The sequence below is a fragment of the Suillus plorans genome, assembly GCF_016647745.1.
Source record: "Suillus plorans strain S12 chromosome Unknown HD556scaffold_49, whole genome shotgun sequence".
NCBI lineage: Eukaryota > Fungi > Basidiomycota > Agaricomycetes > Boletales > Suillaceae > Suillus > Suillus plorans.
In genome coordinates, this window is record NW_024537433.1 from 239,144 (window position 1) to 254,200 (window position 15,057).

A 15,057-nucleotide genomic window follows, 5' to 3' on the forward strand; every position below is an offset into this window, starting at 1 on the left:
ACAAAAAACGTTGACACGAAAGTTACAGGAATAGCCTTGGCATATGTATTCCATATTTGCTCAACGCGAGCCTGCATTTACGATAATCGCTTTCGGAATGCGTTGCCCCAGTGAACTATTTCAATGATGGCTTTGATTTGAGGACATACCAGAATAATGGAGAGTTAGTGCATCTCATTACTACTACAGCATCCATTGCTAACCACAGCACGAGCTAGATCACGGACCTATAACCAGGTATGTCAAAATATTTGATGGCCGTGTTACTCGTACGAAAGGCCCTTGCCATTTCAAGTCTTGCAGCTCGATGTGCTGCAACAGGCGGTACACTGAGCTTGTTACTAGATCAAGCTAAAGTCAGCTTGGCTGCAACTATAAAATTGTACAGCTGCGACAGCTCACTGACTGACAATGGCATACTGAGAGAGTCTTGTGACTCGGCGATTTCCAGTGGTTCAACATGCAACCGCGATCAGGTGCACAGGTCTTTTTATGAAGTATTTATACACGTGCCTGATGATTTTCTTACCAATAGCAATTTCAAGGTGGGATCCTCGGTGAGTAAGGCAGTTCTTGGCTGACAGGTTCCATGGGGTATCTGGGCTAAACATGTATCATTTGGACCACGCCAAGATTTCCCCCGCTGCCAAATACAGCTGATTTCCCTGGCTTTCAGCATTTGGGTATTGTACGCCACACAACCAATTCTGCGCATGATGTCGGATCGCTGTGGTATGCCGAGGATCAAGGACAATCATAGTGGAGTCAAAGAGTGGCCTTCAGGTCCTTACGTCTGCTGCGAAGTTATGGGAATCTAGTTACCTGTTAAACACTTAGATTTCCGAGAACGCTAGTACGGTCCACACTGAAGCATTATCTTATTTCACTTGGGTCTATGTCAGTAGTTTAAGAAACACTATATTCAAATCATCCTAGCGTAAGACATCAGTATCATAAGGAAAATATCATACATAAATATTCCCGGGAGCACGGCTACTAGATCAAAACAAGTGTTCGATCGTATATTAGCAGAAATTAACATATTTACTACCCTTCCTCTGCCATCTCCCTGCGATGGAATGGAGACATTCTGGGTATCCTACTTGCTGGTAGCTCATCGTCTTCGGGGATCGTCTCCTCTGAGTAACCTCCTCTCCAGTTACCAGATGCTGTCGCGGGGTCACTGTCATCAGGTACCGCAACAACCAGAGCGCGTTCTAGCGCCTTTTCGCCCCTCTTCTTCAGACGCAGATTCATGGCGGATTGCAGTGAGTCGACGTAAGAATCGTACTTCACGTTTTCAGTAAGCAGGAATTGCGACTTCTTCTCCCAATTACTCTGCGCTTTGGCTCCGTTCGTTGAACGCGGTGTGTACTAAAATAGAAATAAGCTGGGCGCGAGTGGGAGATCAGAATGACAAACCAGAGCGTTCATTGGTTCCCTCAGTTCATTATGATGCTTAAGATCTTTCTTCAACATATGCACATATTTCTGCAGTGCCTCGAGCTGGGCTTCCTCGTCATGAATGCTGGATATCGAGGGTGGGATAGGAGGCTTCCAATCATTAATGAACAATCTCTCCGACCACGGCGAATGAGCGCGGACGGTAGCGGCACTCTCTTTCCACCCGAGCTTGCTTCGGGTACTCCGCCCACTGCGTACGCTCATCGAATCGGCACGATCGTGTTCGGGTTTCTGGTCGTCCGATGTAGGGCGTCCATTCAAAGCATCAGCGACACGATTCCAGCCATACTCCATGTTGGAGACGCCACCTGCTAATGGCTCTTTGCTGGTACGTGCCGCCCAGTAGTTGCAAGTCGAGACCCACTCGTTGACAAGCTCCTCTGTACCGGCTTGGAAAAAGAATACGCCGCCGTTGGCCATGGTTAGCACCATGCAGTGGGGACGTTGTCTGTTGTAGCCTGGAGGAGGCAAGGAGTGGGCTAGCGAATGAGATAGCTGCACTGTGCCAACGGACTGGGCGTTTTCCTACGAGAGTGTCAACTAACAATCGGAAAACGAAAAAAATATACACACCAGCCAATTACCACCACCAACTACAGCAGAAAACCCTCCACCATGGTCTCCAAATGTGAACATATTCAGCTCCCCTCTTTGAATGACCACGAAAACGTCCATCCAGTTCTTAGACTTTGCTCTCTTGCCCGCGGATTCCCAATACTGTTTGCGGCAAAGCATCCCTTCCTTTGCCCATGGCGCCCCGAGAAGCGCAAGTTCTTCATCTGTGATACTAATAGTCGTCGAGCTAGATTCATGACTGCGGTAGCTACGATCCTCGTCCTCCTGTGCTTCCCTGATGATCGTATGCGACAAATTGGACGCGAAACCAAGAGAAGGGGTGAGGAAATTACCCATAGAGCTGTGCATACCCTATGACGAACTGTCAATACTTCATATAATCAAACATCTCGGACACCTACCTCACGAGTCGAGGTTGCATAACTCGGTGATGGGCTGACACGCCCTTCGATACTGCTGTTGCTACTGTACGGACTGTAGCTTGGCGTGAGTATCGACTGAATACCCCGGATACTACCCCGCTTGAGTGTCGTAAGCCGGTCCGATGGTCCGCGGTAGCTGCGATTGCGACTGAGATGCGGTGCCCCTGGAGTTAGAGATGACGTTGAAACACGAGCCATGAATGTGGTTCCTAGGGGTTGCAAGATCTGCTGGCTCTTGACTGAAGTATACATTTCCTGAAAGAATCCATGAGCCAGAATGTTTGTGCAAAATCACAGCGTAGCTACCTTAAGCAGGTTTTCCATGTCCATCTCCCAGTTCCTGTCAAACGCAACCGTCGAAGGAGCAGTACTCGGAGGTTTCGATTCTGGACCAGAGGAATGGTGGAAAGATGTGGTACTACTATTCAGCGAGGGCTGCGTTGTCGAAACAGCAGAAGAAGTCGCAGCAAAGAATGTATCTTTGGAGATACTGTTCCAGCTTGCAATACTGCCACTTCTCTTTGACCGAGCGAGGGACTGCGTCTCGGTACCGTCAGATGCTGTCAGCGGCCCGCTGGTATTGTCATCGTTCAGATCTGGACTCGAACCGTAGCGACTGGGGTGAGTCTGGGTTTGAATGGCCATAATCGTGTTGCGGACGAATTGATTCCTCGACATTCTGTTTGCAATATCTGCAATGTGAAGGTCGGTGTTTAAGAGCAGAATGGAATAGACAACCGCATGGACGACGCCTGAAGAGTATGTTAGCACAAGTGATGAGTGCATGACTGTTGACGCACTGGCACTACCATACAGACGGGTGGGATTGCAATCCCAGAATCGTCGACTGAGCTCTTCAAGAATGCGATCCACTTGCTGGGTTTCAGCCTTGAGATACAACTTTGCACAAAGACGTCTAGAGGGGGCGATCAATACGATACACCGGTGTTTCGATTATCACCCACCTAAACGCATTATCAAGCCTCAGCCCCGTAAAGTCAAAGTAGTTCATGTAGTGATGGAGCGCTATCTTGTTGACTTGCCCGCTGGCGCAGCACGCTCTCAGTAGAGTTATGAAACGAGAAACAAGATACTCACTTTCCGCCCAACCACTCCGCAATCTTCTCCTTCGCCAAGAAATCCTCATCCTCGGTATAGCACTTCGCAGCTAAATCCTTCCCCCTCTCTTCATCCGTATCGTCCGTCCGTGCAAACGACGGATTGGACGCATATCGGTTAATAATAAGATCATTAGTCGTCAGCTCCTGATGAGCATGAGAAGAAGCTAATTGTACGTCATCAGCATCGCCCGCGCACAAAAATAACCAAAACTCACGTGGTCGAACATCATCAACCACGGGGATCAAGGACGGCTCAGAGCTCGAAGCTACAGAGTGATGTTGGACACGGAGACGAGACATGTCACGGTACGAAGACTGCATTTGGCTACCGTATCCTTTACTCCTCAAAGGGCCGGACAAAGGGCTCGACCCGTGCCGAAGCGCAGTTGCTCTCTGCGAACCAAGCGCCCCAGATCCGGAACGAGAGCGTGAAGGCGTTTGAAGGGAAGATGTACGTGGTGGGATAATAGGTTCTACTGACAGCCCATTTCTCGAGGGTGATTCCATATCCGTATTAGAACCCAGCGATGACTGAGTGGGCAACGTCACAATCGGAGTAGATGGCGGAACAGGGGGTAATACCGGAGATTTTGAAAGATCCCCTTGATACTTGAACTCAGGAGTCTGAGTCTTCGACCGCGTATAGGCAGCACGTCTCGCGGGCGTAGAAGGGTCTCGTAAGTCAAGCGATGAACCAGAGTCCGGATCCAGTTGAGACAAAACACCCTTCAAATCACTAAGAATCCCGTGAAGGGAGGAAGAAGAGTCCCAAGCCTGGAACTCGGTAGGGGCAGAGTCCTTGGGAGGAAGGGTGGGTGCAGGCGAGGAAGGAACGTTTATTTTTTGTAAATTGATGTCGCTCACGCTCATGCTTCGTCGCTTGTTATGACTAATAAACCTGCCCTCTGGCTTTGCTTTTTGAAGACGCGTGCCAGGAGACAGCGTTCGATCTCGTGTTTGTGACATGGAATCGATTACGACAAGAGACCGATCGTCTGAATCATCAGTGGCGGGGCCGAGGTGGATGGGCGGTAGGGGTTTGTGATCTGTAGAACCACAATAGGAGCTTGCAAAGGCATCAGGAGTGGGGGATACGGCAGAGCGAGGGGCTTCGTCTGGTAGCGGGGGCACAGGGGGTGCAAAACTATCTACAAAAGACGGTCTTGAGCGCGGAGACCCAGTGACAGAAGCATCTGTCCGCTAAACAACAAACCATCTCATGAGCTCACGCCGATTCCAAAGCAAGCAACCACACTCACAGACCGGTCCCGTGTCGTCGACTGACCAAGCATCTTACCGAGAAACGCGCTCGTCTTGGCTCTTACAGATTTAGTCGGTACCTAATCCCCACATTCAACTCCCATCCACCATACAAAAGAAAGAAAGAAAGAAACACACCTTATCTTTATCACCACTATCCCTATCCTTCCGAGTACACCCACTCGTCCTTGGGCTAGCCATAACCCACTCCGAACTCGGACTCGACAACTCCCTCGGACCAAGCTTCGATGACCTCACCACCGCAGGCGACACATTCACCATCGGGTTCCCAGGTGAAGAAGACGAAGAAGCAGAAGGAGGGGAACCGGCAGAAGTCGACGATCTCGGACGCGAAGACCCAACACCAAGTCTCGACGCCCCTCCATGCACCGGCAACGGCGGCTCCGCGCGTTTCTCAACCTGCGGAACTACCCCTCCCCTCACTTTCGCTTTCCGTACGAGCGTAGCGAGATCAGGGCTGCTGCTCGTACCAGGCGCACGATACAAGCTTCGTCTCCTAGTCTGCATATCAGAGTCTTCGGCATCGAAGAAAATGTCGTTGGAGCTGGTCGTAGAGGAACATCTTGCGGAGGAGGGGCCGGGCCCTGGGGATGGGGTGGGTGGGACGATGACGGGCGTAGGTGGTGCGTGAGCGTGGGCATGAGCGCGTCCCAACTGCGTTCGCGAATCCCTTGATGGGGGTCGGGATGAAGGCGAAGTGAATTCGTGTGCAGGAGGGGCAGGGCTGTCAGATACGCCCAGTGTATTGATATCAAGGCTCTCTTTTAGCTTCACCGTGCCCCCATGCCTTAGTGCTTGTTCGAAATCGAGGTCGGTGCGAGAGATGCGGCGGGACTCTTTAATGTCTTTGGAAGCTACGGGTTGGAGCTGGCCATTGGAGAAGGAGGTCAGCGGCATCGGGGGGCGTTGTTGGGGAGGAGGCGGCACATGTTTGAAGAATGAAGCCAGGTTGAATGAATGAAATTTAGTGACTGGTCTTGTCGTTGGCGATACAGCGTTCGAAATCAAATTACGAAAGGCAAGTTTTTTTTTTCTAAAAAAAAAACAAACTCGCAAAATAGTTTGGAACTAGAACTTTGAACTTTGTTGAGCTTAAGCGGAATGGAAGGGCTTCGCAATTTTCTGATACAATTTCGCGTGTCCAACCTAGGGTAGCTGCTAGGGTCGTATATTCTACACCTCTTTGGGAATAAACCATCGTACTGGAAGACATAATCATGCAAGACAGAACATGATGTACACGTATGCAAGCAAGCAAAGAGATGAAGCGGATGGAAAGGAAAATAATCTATGGCCAATGGAATATCTACGTACCATCCTGCGATCCGGGCAAGATCAAAAAAAAATATCATGCTGACCACATAACAGGGAACATCATACATCGGACAACCTCAATCAACTCAAGTCTCACAGACCAGCGTCGTCACCCCTTCGAGACATCGTAGGTGCACTGGGGATCTGCCCACTCGTAGACGTCCGACGTTGTCTCTTCATCGCGACGGGGGGAGACAGGCCCAGCCCCACTCTATTCGCGGCCGTCCCCCCTCGGCCATTTGTGAATGTCGGCACCGTGCTAGTTGTCGATGCACGGGGCCGAGTATTCGATGATGCAAGTTTGGGCAATCCAGCGCCCCCTTTGCGTGCGTTTCCGTTAGGAGCACCAGAAGCCCGGTTCCTACCATGCCAACATCAGACATCGCCAAAATAATAACAATTAATTACGAACCGTTTCTTAATCACGTCCGTCTTCAGCGACAGCGGACGAACGACGCCATGCAGTTTCTTTTCTCGGAATCAGTATCAACATGCAGTATCAAGTACGTCAAGAACTCACGAAAAATAACCCGCATGCATTGCCTGTGCGAAAACGCCATCAGTCAGCCAAATACCCCAAAATTAGCGGCGGAGAACACATACACAAAGGCTGTCCTTCGGGATCGCGTCTCCACAGCGGCGTATTTGTAGTCTGGCAGTTCGTACATGACGTGGGTGGCTGATCCCCATCATCACTACTGCCTTTCGGATTGCCAGCACTCCCATCTCTTGTACTCAGATCAGGGGTACTCGTCGCTGATCGCGATACGGTCCCGATTGTGGGGCTCAACGCAGAAACTGATTTCTTGCGCCTGATTTCCTGGGCGATACGTTTCGTGGATGCGATTTTCCGCATCTGATTTCGTGAGTTGGGGCCCGTGGTGGCACCTTCGACAGATGGGGGTGAAGAAGCGCTAGAGGTTAAATATGGTTCAGGGGATGCGGTTGAACTGGACGTAAGGCCATTGCCCCATCCGTCGCTTGATGGACTAGCATGGTAGCTCTGTAAGACCCCGTCGCCATGCTCCACTGGAAGAATCTGTGTGGGATCAACTGTATATGGGCCTTGTGCGAGATTGACGCTCGAGTCGATGTTTCCAAACGGAAGTCCAAGTAAATGGCTATAGTCGTCCGATGAAAAGTTGGCAGCGGCGCTGAGATTACGATATCCTTCGGCCATCACTGCACTTGCAGCGGCAGCGGCAGCCGAGAGTCCCTCATTGACGCCAGAAGCAGACCCATATGCAGAACCGTTCAGAGGATGTGAAACAGAATCATGGAACGACGAATGAGAATCGTCTGTGGCGTGGAGCATATGCGAGAATTCGTTATGTGAGCCACCGTGCATATCAAACATCCCATAGTCCCGCGGGAAGCAGAAGTTGAAAGGGGTGGAAGGGAAGGGACTGGTGCTCACGTACTGATCTGGCTCCTGAGTGGTGCGGGGATTGCCGTCTACGTTGGAGGGATCTGCGCGTAGCATACTCTCTGCATGAGGTGCTTCTGCTCTCCGTTTCTGCCCAATTAAACTATCGGGCGACAAGGGCTTGCCATTGACCTGATGTCTGCCGCTGACACCCGTAAATAGACCCTCCCGCTTGACAGTATGATCGAAGCTCGTTTTTCGCACGTGTCTAGGGAAGGCACGTGCTTTGGGTGACTGATCTGGGAGTAGTTTCGAACCTCCGTGGAAACCGAAAGAGGGGAGCGAGGACGGGTGGAAAGCGGGCGTATTGAGGGCAGAGAGGGAGTGGTTAAGCTGACCGATTTGTTGGTCGTGATGGAGTGTGTGTGTGAAAGAGAGTGGATCGTGGTCGACTTGGCCTTCATAAACGGCTGGGAGGGTGCCAGAGAGTCCAGAACGGGGTGCCGAAGAAGACCCCGGATAAGAACGATGAGTAGAGGCTCCAGGTATTGGAATACTGGGTGAGGTAGCGAGGGATTCGAGATGTGATTCCCTATTTGAATAGCCATTTCGTCTGTCCCTATCGCCGTTGGTTGGGTGAGAGGGGAAATGATATCGGGAATCAGTTTGAGGAGATATGATACCATGATGATCAAAGGTTGCTGCGGACTGGGGTGGCCTTGAACGGGAACGAGATTGAGGTCTCCAGTCCATTGATATGCGAGAGCGTGATCTGCTCATGGCACGCCAGTCCATCGCTACGATACTAGATGAGCGTTAAAAGGATGTCAGACATCACGTAATAAATGAGGACTGACTCGTCATCTTCTATGCCATCTTGATTTGTACCGTCAAACCCGACGACTTGGACCTTTGCTTTTCCCTTGTCAATTCTACGACCTCTTTCCTCGTCAGGGTCAGGGATGGGAGTTGAAACCGCTTCTGATTTAATTTCTGAGTTGACGTTTGCTGCTTCCTCTTCCTCCTTCTTCTTCTTTAAAGCAAGCGCCATCATTCTCCAGGTGATGTTCTCCATTCTTTGAGCGTGAGGTAGGTTTGCCTTTTGCCTGGCGTACATCCTCCACACTTGAGTTGCAAGGGGATCTTGCTTTGCAAGTTTTTCTGGATCGCTTTCGTCAAAAGGAGATTCCAAGTCAGGGGAACCAGAAAGTCTAGGAGAGGTGAAGGTGCTCGGAGCATGATCCGGATGTGGGGAACCAAAGAGGTCATCTGAAAAAATGTCGCTAAATATTGCGGATTTTGATTCGATTGTCTCTGAGGGAGATGAAGGTTTGTTTGAGGAAAGAGGGGAAGGCTCCGGATGCGAAGGTATTGTGAGCTGAGTTAAAGGGGAGTATAGGGGAGTCGAAGGAGTCGTTGAAGCGGGAGACATCCATAGTGAAGGTGGTAAACCAACATTAGAGCGTTCGACAGGATGATCGAAAATGGAAAAATCTGTTGCTGAGGGGTCAGAGGCTGAGGCTCCATCTGGATGTCTAGATAAATGGAGGTTCAAAGTATCGTTATTCTAATTTAAAATGTTAAAATATACTGTGAACGAATATTTAATTACTTACGGCTATACGACGAGGACGAGAATTGAGAGTGGACATTGGCTGCTCTTGGGATGAAGAGTTGACCCTGGTACGTGGTAGCTCTTGGGATGAAGAGTGAACCCTACTCAGGGATGGTCTAAGATGACCGGAGATGGAAGTTGGTGCATGTGACCAAGATGATGATGAATGTTCAGTGTAATGTCTCGAGTGATGATGATCTGGACGCGGTACTGGAAATACGCCATTAGCAGCCAATGTTGCAAAGACTGAGGGATTTAAAGGAGCTGAAAATAAAGAGTTCCATTCGATATGGTGTTGAGTTTCATCTGAATGATGATGAAGCATGGATGAATGGTAAGGGTGAGGGTCTGATGATGGGAATGAAGTATTGAGGGTCGGACATTCAGATACAGGCCATGAAGAGACAATATTTTTATCGTCTGATGAACTTGTTGACGGGGACAGCATGCGTGGAACAGAACATAAAAATTGAATATGGGATTGAAGGAGAAGAAGGGCTTTAGTTTAGGGACGAGGTACGATGAAGGAGGACCCCCAAGTACAAGTTAAAATTATACATAGAATCCCCTCTGCCCTTGTAAAATTCACATGTCTCTCAAGTGTTCGGGGTCTTCTCTATGATCATCTCTACTCGGGCCCTAGCTTAATTTGGATCAAGTTTTTTTCACACACTTTACTTGGTGCCAAGCCGGTCGGATCTTCCTTTTTTTTCTAATTTTATCAATTAACTACCGTATAATCCCCAATGGCCAAGGGTATATTCCTCATCCATATTTAAAATAAATCTTTAATTTGAGACATATTGAACCGTTAAACCGTGTCAACAATCCTCGTGCCTCGACCAGCTCTAGAATCTCACCCCGTCATCACCGCCCTGTATATATTAACTTCGGCCCGGTTAGATCAAACATCCTATAGAACCACGTCATACACCCGACTCCGATCCCACTCTCCGTGCGAATCACTCCTCCCACCACGCCGCCCGCGCCACCATCATACGCCACTTATCATTTCTAGAAACTAAATTAAAACTCAAATAGGTATCTACTCCCGACTACTCCAACTTGTACATCATTGCATCCGCTTCTTACTCTCGTTTACTCTTGCTCTTGTCCTTCTCCTTCCCATCAACTTCCTCACCACCAACTTCACTCTTCGATCCATCATCATCAATCCATTTCCAAGCATTACCTAATTCCCCTCTAACAATCCCTACCCCGAACAATGACAACATACAAGCGGGGCTAAAGCGCACAAAAGAAGAACCGTCACCATAGCCTTTCCAACCCATAAAAACAAAACACACCTCAAATAAAGTAATGCAGGCTGGGCTTTGCCGAACACGTGCATCACTGCCATTGTAGTCACAAGTCCAGTAAAGTACGCTGCCAGGGTCGCGTAAAAGTACGGCTTCCTAAATGTGCCTTTGTCATCCGCACGTGCATAGTCGTAACGCAGTGCCAAGGCAACAAATGCACCGGGAATGACAATGTCCCCTAGTCCGAGTAATGTGTATCCGCGCTCGCTGGCAAAACTCAGCGATTTGGGCCACAGTAGTTTGATTGGGACATCAAGAGACGTGGCTACCGTGAGCATCTAGAACCCATAAGTTCAGTCTGGGAATCATTCTATAAATCACTTACCACGTCCGTACCAAATACCCAGTATATATCATAGAAGAACAGTCCAGACAGAAGAATACATCCCGTCTGGAACGAGTCTATTTTCAGCAGACAGATGGCATTGTAAGAGAACGACAACGCCATGATATCCGTTATAAGCGCAGACTTGCGGCTCGTTTCCGATATATTGAATAGCACAGAGGGTATCAAAGCGAGTGGAAACAACCAAATCGTCGGCGTGCGTACCGACACCGAAACCAATTCTACAAGCAGATTAAACAAAGTTCTCGAGTAAAACATCATATGAAAACACAAACCCCGTGGACCTTTCAGAATCAACACTCTATTCCGATCAAACTTCTTCCACCGTTCTTCCCCGACCGCGAATCTCATAAGCGACACAGCACTCTGGGAAACATGCGACTCGATTACAAACACGCGACATATGACACGACTCGACTCACCTTCCACACACTGCCCACGCCAGCGACAGAAAAATACCACGCGAGTAACCAATTTATCCATTCTTTTCCAAAGTACTTCATTATAGCATACATCCCGAAAAGCGCTCCTGAGCCTGCCTGTCATAATTACATCTTAGCATCGATTACATGCATTGCAACGAGGAACTCACAACTGGGAAAAGCCATGCGTCAGAGGACGAAAGCCTATCGGTCACGCCTTCATCTTCATCCTCATCTTCATCATCTTGCACGACCGATTTATCCGTTCCTTTGGTTTTTGGCTTCTTAGGCGTCTAGAAAAGTGCTCAATCCCTTTAGGCATTCACTAATGATGATCTATGTCAACGCACTGGAAGTGAGCCGTGGGCTCCCACATATATAGAGATAGAAGCTAAGCACAGAAGACCTGCATATGAAGAAATGAGGTCCCAGTCTGTGCTGGCCATCTCAATTGAATTTGGTGGGGATGTAAATGGTTGAATGAAACACTTCTTGGACTTTTTACATGCTACGTGACAGGAGACGTGTCAGTTTGGAGTTGTTTGGGGGTGTTTTATTCTAAGGGTTATGCCAAACACTAGACTTGAATTTGATTTCATGAATAGTGCCAGCTTGCCATTGAATTACTGATCATCGAGCTCGGACGTCAGCCCACAGGAGGCACGGCTAATACCCCACGGAAACAATAGACTTGGTGATGGATTTAATTTTATACAGGAGACATGGCGTAAATTCAACAAAGGACTGACTTGCTCGCTAAGGTACGTACGTACTGAACGGTCATCGGACCGCAGGAGGCACGGGCTTAATACCCCGCGGCGATACCATTCTTCCTCGAATCACTAGCCGCTGTAAACCATCAATCACACAAAAACCACGTCAAAACACCGTAACCACATACCAAAAATCCTGCCATCCATGCTCACTACCGCCTGCACAACAGCAGCCACACGATCAATCTTCGACACTAATGCGGCAACCCGTGAGTTAAAACATAATCTTTCTCATAAATAATGACGGCATTAGACATGCCTGTGATATTATGTCCCCGTTCGATCAGCGAGTTTAGTATGGCGACAGGCACGATCTCATCGGCGTCTACTTCGAGTGGGTATAGTTGATCGTGGACGCGCCCGTTTTCAATCGCAGCGCTGACATCCATTCCCCAATCGAGGTTGAGAATGACTTGCAGGACTGCGCCAAAGATTCGGCCACCACCTGATCCGCCGATGGCGAGGTAGAAGGAGCCGTCGAGGTTTTCGATTATCGTGGGTGTTGTTGAGGATAGGGGGCGTTTCCCGGGCTCGGGGTAATTATCTAGGCATTGTTAATTTGGGAGGATGGGGAGAGAGGAGCTGCGTACATGGTGAAGGCAAGAGGCCAAAACCATTAGGTCTTCCTGGAACCGAAAAATCGTCCATCTTACGAGCGCAATCAGGAGAAGTTGTTGGGACATGTGAGGGCTCACCTCATCGTTCAGAATGATGCCGGTTTCGGGATCGAGCACCATGGAACCAAATACGAGATTCACTGTGGTCGTCAATGCTACGGCCATTCCGTCCTTGTCGAGCACAGATGTATGACTTGTTCCATGATCAATCTTGACGTCAAACTCTGGATTATAGTATTCGGGGGTATGCGTACGATCCTAAAGTGTCATCCAGATACGGTAAAGCAACAGAGCACAGACAACATACATCAGTGAGATTAAGTGCCACAGCATCTGCAAAGGCTTTCGTGGAGATTTCGGCGACGCGAGCTGTTCCGTTGGTGACATATGCCAAGTCACCAATCTTTGTGCTACCGTAACGTGAGACCGGCTGTAATAAATTCGGAAAAGGACTTACCGAGCTGCAAAACCGACTGACGTGACACTGTCAGTTCCACAACAAACTATTTGAAGTAGGTAAGCGCTCACACTTCAATGCCTCTATAAAGCGGTGAATATTCAAGCCAGTTCGGCCTTCGCCGATAAAATTGTAGCGTTCTAATAGGTTCAAAATATGAAGAAGCACGGGTCCTGAAGTTGGTGCGCAGCTAGTGTACACTTTCTTATCACGATACGTTCCTTGGAGAGCGTGATCCACCTTCACAGTGTAATTCTCCAGATCTCCATTAGTCATTATTCCTCCGGTGGCTTGTACCTTGCGTATGATCGAGTCAGCTATGGGGCCCTGGCCAAAAATAACTTAAATGTAGGTCCAACATGAACCACAGCGAATATCAAACCTTGTAGAACACATTGGGTCCTTCGGATGCGATAGTAGCAAGCGTGCGTGAGTAATTCGTTCGTCTAATAGTTTCGCCTTCAAGCAGCATACGACCCTCTGGAGCGAAAATAGCTCTCCAGTCTTCTTTGGGAAGCATGAGTCTGGCAAACATCTGGAAGGTGTGTAATCAATCAATGCCTCGGATTCGCATGCCCAGCATTTTACCTGCAAACGTCGCGCTAATTCTTTATCAACCGCCCATCCAGCAGCAAGATCTATGCTTGGCTGCACGAGTCTAGCCCATGGCAATTTCCCCCAGCGTTCATGTGCTTCCTGGACTCCACGAACTTCACCGGGAACACCAACTGCCAGTCCACCCCATCGCGCAGCAGCTGGATCATCCGCGTACATGGTACTATTTGCCAAGGCTGGCGCGGTTTCTCTAAAATCAATGGTATATACTTCCGAATTACCACCCTCAGACGAGGGTGGAATGCGAACTGTCATGAATCCCCCTCCACCTATGCCCGAGCTGATTTACGTCAAAAACATGGATTTCGGAAACGCAGACAGACTCACGAAAACATGTTGACCACACCAACACAGAAAACAGCACTGATAGCAGCGTCGACAGCATTTCCTCCTTCCTTCAATATGGTGACACCAATGTCTGAACACCGTTTATTCTCGGAAGCAACGGCACCGTGTTCAGCCTCTATGAGATAGGCAGGATTACGGGTTTGTGTGCGGGATTGGGTGGGTAAGTGCGGGTGAGGTTGGTATCTCTGTAGCAGGAGCGTCGCTAGACAAATAGCAAGTAAGGCAACGAATGCACCTCTCTGCCATCTACGTCGACCTTTCGGTTCTTTCGTATACAGGTAAAGCGGGAGCTCGGCTTCAGTAGAATCAAATGGTTGCTTGAAACTATCCACCGGAGGGTCATCTTCTACGGTGGGTAATGGTGTCCTGTAATCCATAGTTGAAAACCAAGTCGACTGAAACCTTTATCTTATGGTAATGAAGGTGACCGGAACCCGGAAGTAAACATCTCACTATCATTAAGTCGTCGTCGACCTTCCTCGGCTACCCGCAGGCCTGCTGTCCGGATTCTGTGCTTCATTGCCACACGGTGCCATATTCGCACCTTACTCAGACAATTGTGGAAGGACTAATACAATTAATCCGAGTGATACCACGAGCACCACATGCCGGCACGTGCAGGGGCCGGTTTGGGTTATTATGGCCTTATGTAATTCAATCTTGGTAATAGCCTCATTTTGATTCACTCTCGTAGGGAGCCACAATCCGAAGTCCTATTTATTCACCGTGACAGACCGAGTCTAGATCTGACCGACAGACAAGTTGACAGTCGCTGTCTCAGGCATCCCAAGTGGAGGCGCAACGATGCCAGCTCACCGTCACCGATCGCTAATGTTTCAATATGACAGCTCAGAGGCCGACAATGTTTCGAATATTGGCTCTTTGAGCCATGCGAGGTGAGTCCGAAATCCATATTCTATCAATACACCCCACTCACCAGAATACCTCACGAGAGTTTCAGTTTTTCACCGATGATATACAAAGGAATAAGAGGAACTGGT

The 15,057-nt window shown here is 49.0% G+C and overlaps 3 protein-coding genes across 3 annotated transcripts; all 3 read right to left on the reverse strand.

Annotated features, from left to right (window-relative positions):
• Positions 1 to 1,047: 1,047 nt before the first annotated feature.
• HD556DRAFT_1242257 (uncharacterized protein) lies at positions 1,048 to 9,484 on the reverse strand (the record flags this gene model as incomplete). Its single annotated transcript, XM_041298264.1, has 16 exons — positions 1,048 to 1,374; positions 1,423 to 1,989; positions 2,038 to 2,380; positions 2,758 to 3,214; positions 3,263 to 3,378; positions 3,428 to 3,508; positions 3,561 to 3,644; positions 4,116 to 4,783; positions 4,843 to 4,896; positions 5,048 to 5,718; positions 6,280 to 6,539; positions 6,591 to 6,646; positions 6,699 to 6,721; positions 6,782 to 8,349; positions 8,441 to 9,065; positions 9,364 to 9,484. 16 exons carry the CDS (start codon positions 9,482 to 9,484, stop codon positions 1,048 to 1,050), a joined length of 6,021 nt encoding a protein of 2,006 aa, XP_041157516.1.
• A 511-nt stretch (positions 9,485 to 9,995) lies between these two features.
• Positions 9,996 to 11,779, reverse strand: HD556DRAFT_1391011 (signal peptide peptidase-domain-containing protein). The gene is made up of 7 exons (XM_041303550.1): positions 11,597 to 11,779; positions 11,417 to 11,539; positions 11,247 to 11,363; positions 11,100 to 11,190; positions 10,804 to 11,045; positions 10,467 to 10,756; positions 9,996 to 10,404 (listed from the first exon to the last, which is right to left on the reverse strand). The coding sequence occupies exons 1-7, from the start codon at positions 11,690 to 11,692 to the stop codon at positions 10,248 to 10,250; spliced, it is 1,116 nt and encodes a 371-aa protein (XP_041157517.1). The 5' UTR covers positions 11,693 to 11,779; the 3' UTR covers positions 9,996 to 10,247.
• HD556DRAFT_1391022 (gamma-glutamyltranspeptidase) lies at positions 11,780 to 14,653 on the reverse strand. Its single transcript, XM_041303551.1, has 11 exons — positions 14,036 to 14,653; positions 13,682 to 13,988; positions 13,476 to 13,628; positions 13,165 to 13,420; positions 13,094 to 13,109; positions 12,944 to 13,046; positions 12,715 to 12,894; positions 12,610 to 12,667; positions 12,279 to 12,563; positions 12,148 to 12,213; positions 11,780 to 12,095 (listed from the first exon to the last, which is right to left on the reverse strand). Exons 1-11 carry the CDS (start codon positions 14,431 to 14,433, stop codon positions 12,052 to 12,054), a joined length of 1,866 nt encoding a protein of 621 aa, XP_041157518.1. The 5' UTR covers positions 14,434 to 14,653; the 3' UTR covers positions 11,780 to 12,051.
• Between the last annotated feature and the right edge of the window lie 404 nt (positions 14,654 to 15,057).

Excerpts from the sequence above, each read along its gene's own strand:
- HD556DRAFT_1391022 (XM_041303551.1), bottom strand. The coding sequence starts at position 14,433 with ATGGATTACAGGACACCATTACCCACCGTAGAAGATGACCCTCCGGTG. Across the intron at positions 13,989-14,035 it reads GGTGTGGTCAACATGTTTTC|CTCGGGCATAGGTGGAGGGG; the intron begins GTGAGTCTGTCT and ends GACGTAAATCAG. Across the intron at positions 12,214-12,278 it reads ACGGGGACATAATATCACAG|TGTCGAAGATTGATCGTGTG; the intron begins GCATGTCTAATG and ends TTGCCGCATTAG.
- HD556DRAFT_1391011 (XM_041303550.1), bottom strand. The coding sequence starts at position 11,692 with ATGGCCAGCACAGACTGGGACCTCATTTCTTCATATGCAGGTCTTCTG. Across the intron at positions 11,046-11,099 it reads GATTCTGAAAGGTCCACGGG|AATTGGTTTCGGTGTCGGTA; the intron begins GTTTGTGTTTTC and ends ATCTGCTTGTAG. Across the intron at positions 10,757-10,803 it reads GGGTATTTGGTACGGACGTG|ATGCTCACGGTAGCCACGTC; the intron begins GTAAGTGATTTA and ends TATGGGTTCTAG.